At 39.1% G+C, this 6,000-nt stretch overlaps 1 protein-coding gene across 1 annotated transcript in view; it reads left to right on the top strand.

Annotated features, from left to right (window-relative positions):
- Positions 1 to 1,049: 1,049 nt before the first annotated feature.
- Positions 1,050 to 6,000, top strand: part of LOC110513814 (zinc finger protein 721-like) — a 49,359-nt gene continuing 44,408 nt past the window's right edge. The window contains exons 1-3 of the mRNA XM_036942547.1: positions 1,050 to 1,525; positions 1,952 to 2,049; positions 2,183 to 2,360. Coding sequence (XP_036798442.1) covers positions 1,312 to 1,525; positions 1,952 to 2,049; positions 2,183 to 2,360 — 490 coding nt within the window. The 5' untranslated portion in view covers positions 1,050 to 1,311. The remainder of the gene's footprint in view (positions 1,526 to 1,951; positions 2,050 to 2,182; positions 2,361 to 6,000) is intronic.

The raw sequence follows: 6,000 nt of genomic DNA, 5'->3' as shown, positions 1-6,000 counted from the left end.
GTACCGGAACAGAGTCAATGTGGAGGCTATATACAGGAGGTACCGGTACATAGTCAATGTGGAGGGTATATACAGGAGGTACCGGTACAGAGTCAATGTGGAGGCTATATACAGGAGGTACCGGAACAGAGTCAATGTGGAGGGTATATACAGGAGGTACCGGAAAAGAGTCAATGTGGAGGGTATATACAGGAGGTACCGGAACAGAGTCAATGTGCGGGGACACAGGTGAGTCGAGGAAAAATACTACTCCTATTACAGATCCAAGTGGTAAAGATTCATATGACATCCATTGTTGAAGGACTGTAGCATCTAATGATGAAACATGTAGCATCTCCACAGAGGAGCTCTGTCATGATCGTAGCAGGTTTACTAACAAGTTACTTATATTAGCTGTGTTGACTATGACGTTACTTTAGCTAATATGGTGACAACGATGTAGGCTGTGTGTAGCAGATATGAAATGGTTTGGTTTGGAAAGATTTTAACTCCTGGTCACCTACAGCTGATGTGTTGTGCATTGACGTCCACAAGCGAAGGGAAAAGGTGAGCGAATTGATGTGGGAGGAAATACAACGTGGCAGTTGTGAAAGTGAACTGTGTTTACGCATCATCAGGGGTGAATTCATTCAGACGATTCTGTTGCATGTGATGCATTTGCTCTATTGTTTACAGTATGATTTGTATCGTATAGAGCGTGGCTTTAAGGGAAAAGTATGGTCACATCTAATAAAAACGAATGTGAAAAATGAACAGAGTATTAACACAAATGTGTTTTAACACACTACCTATTCGTAGAAGTATTTATTTATTATCCACATATTCATATTAAGCTTCTACGTCTGTGTACAGGAAAGTATTATTTGTAAGACGTAAGAGAAAATATATCAGTTTATTGTTAAATTATTATGACGCTCTTTCCAACACAAAAAGTGTAGTACCTATTGTTTCCAAACTGCGTTACCCACTCCAGTCAGCAGATGGCGATGGGCGTCTTTCAGGTGATGCTTCTTGCGTGACGTATAATGGACTGGACGGGACGCTTCTTCAAGAACAACAAGGCGCCAACTCTTTCAACCACCTCCGTAGCCTGCTAGACAACATAAAACTGAAAGATTGATTCTTTAGACCATGTTATTGTACATTAGCTAATCTCAGTGTTTTAGACAAATTTCGGTTGACGTATCTACTGGTGAACTTTAACCTAATGTGCTTGTTCAATTTGCAAACTTGTTAAAGATTGATACTGAGGTTAGCACTAGGCTAGTCGCTAATGCTAGCTAGCTAGCTAGCTAGCTAACATCCCTGACCATGAGCTCACTGAACTACTCCTCCCTTGCTAATGAAGAGGTCTGTTTTACGGAGAAAGAATCTTTCAGAATGAAAAAGGAGGAAGAGGAGGCTGTTATAGTGAAAGAAGAGAAAGAACCTTTCAGAGAGGAAGAGGATGCTATCTTAATAAACGTGAAGGATGAAGACGTTTTGAGAGTGAAAAAGGAGGAGACAGAAGATCCGATTGACACCAGTGAGTACTGTCTTAAAAACAGGGACACAAACTATGCAGTTGTTGAACTAATGTGGGGTTTTTAATGGGCATTCTTACTGTAGGAATTGTTAAATGGTCGATCTGCCATTGGTTCATATACTTTTGCGACTTTTCAATTAGATGTATTGAATTCTCCATGTGGTCGACATTAAAGTTCCCCTCATCTAGTATAACAGTCTTTTAAAATTCAATATTGGTGCGTATGTTCTACTTAAAATATAAAAAAAGGCACCCATTTTGTGGAACAACCCTTTTACATTTGCATCACAAATATTTTTTTATGAAATCAAGATGAAAGTGGCCATTTTAGGCTCTTTTTAGACATATTCATGCCTCTTGTAAGACTCTGTGATTGTAATAGAATATCATAAGTTTACCATCTGTTTGATGTTCTCATTCACACAGGAGAGAGACATGACTGTGGTGGATCCTCTGCGGATCCTCAACAACATCCTGATGCTGACGAGGCAGAGAAGAGTCTCTCCAGATCAGAACACCAGATGGTACAGCTTGGTCTGGTCTAGCATACAGCTTGCTTTATCGGCTTGGGCTGGGTTTCTGTAAAACACTTTATGACAACAGTGACATCAGCATCCATAATGATGTGCATCTGTGTCCCCTCTTTATGGTTACTAGGACAACGCTAGCCCTTCCACCCTCCCGGAGTCCATGTGTCGTGCCTCTCCTGGTAGCACCTTACCGCTGGGTATGAAGAGGTTGTCTGTGCTGCTGGTGGACTGCAGGAAAACAACGGGGCTGAGTGGAACTGTGAGAGGAGGAGAAGAGATGAAAGGATCAGATTTGACTCATCAAAGTAAGTGCTGTAATTTAGTTTGAACAAATACAATAGATCTGCCCACTGGTATCTGTTACCAGGACAACCAGCAGAGTTATGTTAGTTGACAGGAAGATAGACTGGTGGATATGGATGTTATGAATATCATAACACTGAAAAAGGATTCTGCCAATGAAAAGAGAGAAACCAATAGACCATATAAAACCTTGATGAAAGTTAGCTTTAGAGAGAAAATTTCAAGATGATCCAATGTAAGGTGCTTGTTTTACAAAAACTTATCCTTAAAACATTATGGATATTACATTGACTGTTGAACAGGCAAACTAAACTCTAGACACTGTTAATTAATTAACTAATACTGAGGAAAGCTGTGATCAGGCTTATAGGGAAGGGCATTCAATAAACACAGCACTTAAAAATGACTGATTGGCTGAGAGAAATTGATGACGATAAAATTATTGTTTGGGCTGTTTTGTTAGACTTCAGTGCGGCTTTTGACATTATCGATCGTAGTCTGCTGCTGAAAAAACGTTTGGCTTTACACCCCCTGCTATATTGTGGATAAAGAGGTAATTTTTTTTTAAAGGAATCTTTATTTAACAAGGCAAGTCGGTTAAGAACAAATTCTTATTTTCAATGACAACCCACTGTTCCTAGGCCAACTGCCTTGTTCAGGGGCAGAAGGACAGAGTTTTACCTTGTCAGCTCGGGGATTCAATCCAGCAACATTTCGTTTACTGGCCTACCGCTCTAACCACTAGGTTACCTGCCACCCCAGAGCTACCTGTCTAACAGAACACAGAGAGTGTTCTTTAATGGAAGCCTGTACAACAAAATCAAGGTAGAATCAGGAATTCCCCAGGGCAGCTGTTTGGCACCTACCTTTTTCAATCTTTACCAACGACATGCCAACGACATTTGAGTAAAGCCAGTGTGTCTGTATGCGGATGACTCAACACTGTACACGTCAGCTACCACGGAAACTGAAATGACAGCAACACTTACAAAGAGCTGCAGTGAGTTTCAGAATGGGTGTCAAGGAATAAGTTAGTCCTAAATATTTCAGATTACCTTAAATTACATGGCCTACTATGCTAATTCTGTAGCGTATTGTTAGAGGGGGGTAAATAAATATTTTTGTTGGGGCGCCAGGCAGGTATTAACCCTAGTTATTAAAGTTAGTTATTACCTATTATAACATTATTATTATGAAATATTATTAAAACTGAAAGGATGAGAGTAGAATAGATAGAGTAGCGCTTCCAGACACATTCTAAACATGATAGAGTCTTAAAGGAGGACCGTAGCATCTGATGATGAAACATTATGGAGTCTTAAAGGAGGACTGTACCATCTAATGATGAAACATTATGGAGTCTTAAAGGAGGACTGTAGCATCTAATGATGAAACATTATGGAGTCTTAAAGGAGGACTGTAACATCTAATGATGAAACATTATGGAGTCTTAAATGAGGACTGTACCATCTAATGATGAAACATTATGGAGTCTTAAAGGAGGACTGTAGCATCTAATGATGAAGCATTATGGAGTCTTAAAGGAGGACTGTAGCATCTAATGATGAAACATTATGGAGTCTTAAAGGAGGACTGTAGCATCTAATGATGAAACATTATGGAGTCTTAAAGGAGGACTGTAGCATCTGATGATGAAACATTATGGAGTCTTAAAGGAGGACTGTAGCATCTAATGATGAAACATTATGGAGTCTTAAAGGAGGACTGTAGCATCTAATGATGAAACATTATGGAGTCTTAAAGGAGGACTGTAGCATCTAATGATGAAACATTATGGAGTCTTAAAGGAGGACTGTAGCACCTAATGATGAAACATTATGGAGTCTTAAAGGAGGCCTGTAACATCTAATGATGAAACATTATGGAGTCTTAAAGGAGGACTGTAGCACCTAATGATGAAACATTATGGAGTCTTAAAGGAGGCCTGTAACATCTAATGATGAAACATTATGGAGTCTTAAAGGAGGACTGTAGCATCTGATGATGAAACATTATGGAGTCTTAAAGGAGGACTGTAACATCTAATGATGAAACATTATGGATTCTTAAAGGAGGACTGTAGCATCTAATGATGAAACATTATGGAGTCTTAAAGGAGGACTGTAGCATCTAATGATGAAACATTATGGAGTCTTAAAGGAGGACTGTAGCATCTAATGATGAAACATTATGGAGTCTTAAAGGAGGACTGTAGCATCTAATGATGAAACATTATGCAGTCTTAACTTCTTATGGCTAACATTCCGCTGAAACGGCAGAGCGTGAAATTCAAAAAAAAAATTTGAAATATGTAACTTTCATGCATTCACAAGTGCAATACACCAAATTAAAGCTTAACCTGTTGTTAATCTCCCCATCGTGTCCGATTAAAAAAAAAAAAAAAAAAGCTTTACAGCGAAAGTACATCATATAATTATGTTAGATCAGAGCCTCGTCACAAAAACACACACAGCCATTTTCCAGCCAAAGAGAGGAGTCACAAAAAGCAAAAATAGAGAGAAAATTAATCACTAACCTTTGATGATCTTCATCAGATGGCACTCATAGGACTTCATGTTACACAATACATGTATGTTATGTTCCAAAAAGTTCATATTTATATCCAAAAATCTCAGGTTACATTGGTGCTTTATGGTCAGTTATGTTGTGCCTCGAAAACATCCGGCAAATTTTCAGAGAGCCACATCAATTTACAGAAATACTCATATTAACTTTAATAAAAGATACAAGTATTATGCACAGAATTATAGATACACTTCTCCTTAATGCAACCGCTGTGTCAGATTTCAAAAAAGCTTTACGGAAAAAGCAAACCATGCAATAATCTGAGTATGGCGCTCAGACACAACAACAAGCCATGCAGATACCCGCCATGTTGTGGAGTCAGAAATAGCGTTATAAATAGTCACTTACCTTTGATGATCTTCATCAGAATGCACTCCCAGGAATCCCAGTTCCACAATAAATGTTTGATTTCTTCAATAAAGTCCATAATTTATGTCCAAATACCTCCTTTTGTTAACGCGTTTGGTAAACAAATCCAAACTCACGAGGCGCGGGCAAGTCCAGGCGAAAGTTCAGATGAAAAATTCAAAAAGATATATTACAATTCGTAAAAACATGTCAAACGATGTGTAGAATCTATCTTTAGGATGTTGTGAACATAAATCTTCAACAATGTTCCAACCAGAGAATCCTTTGTCTTTAGAATTGCAATGGAACGCAGGTCGCTCTCACGTGTAAGCGCGTGATCAGCTCATGCTACTCTGGCAGACCTCTGGTTGAAACAGCTCTCATTCCCCCCTCCTTCACAGTGGAAGCCTCAAACAACGTTCTAAAGACCGTTCTAATTTTTCTCTGTGTCCACCCTATCGACAACGGGGAAATATTACTGATGTGCTTTGTGTCTCTCTCCAATGTAAAACAATATCAAAATGGACATTCCTGCAGTCAGCATGCCAATTGCACGCTCCCTCTGAGACATCTGTGGCATTGTTGTGTGACAAAACTGCACATTTTAGAGTGGCCTTTTATTTTCCCCTGCACAAGGTGCACCTGTGTAATAATCAAGCTGTTCAATCAGCTTCTTGATATGCCACACTTGTCAGGTTGATGGATTAT

Source organism: Oncorhynchus mykiss, chromosome 13 (genome assembly GCF_013265735.2).
Source record: "Oncorhynchus mykiss isolate Arlee chromosome 13, USDA_OmykA_1.1, whole genome shotgun sequence".
In the NCBI taxonomy this organism is placed as follows: Eukaryota; Metazoa; Chordata; class Actinopteri; order Salmoniformes; family Salmonidae; genus Oncorhynchus; species Oncorhynchus mykiss.
Note: the sequence above shows the minus strand (reverse complement) of the source record. Positions and strands in the feature narration are given on the sequence as shown.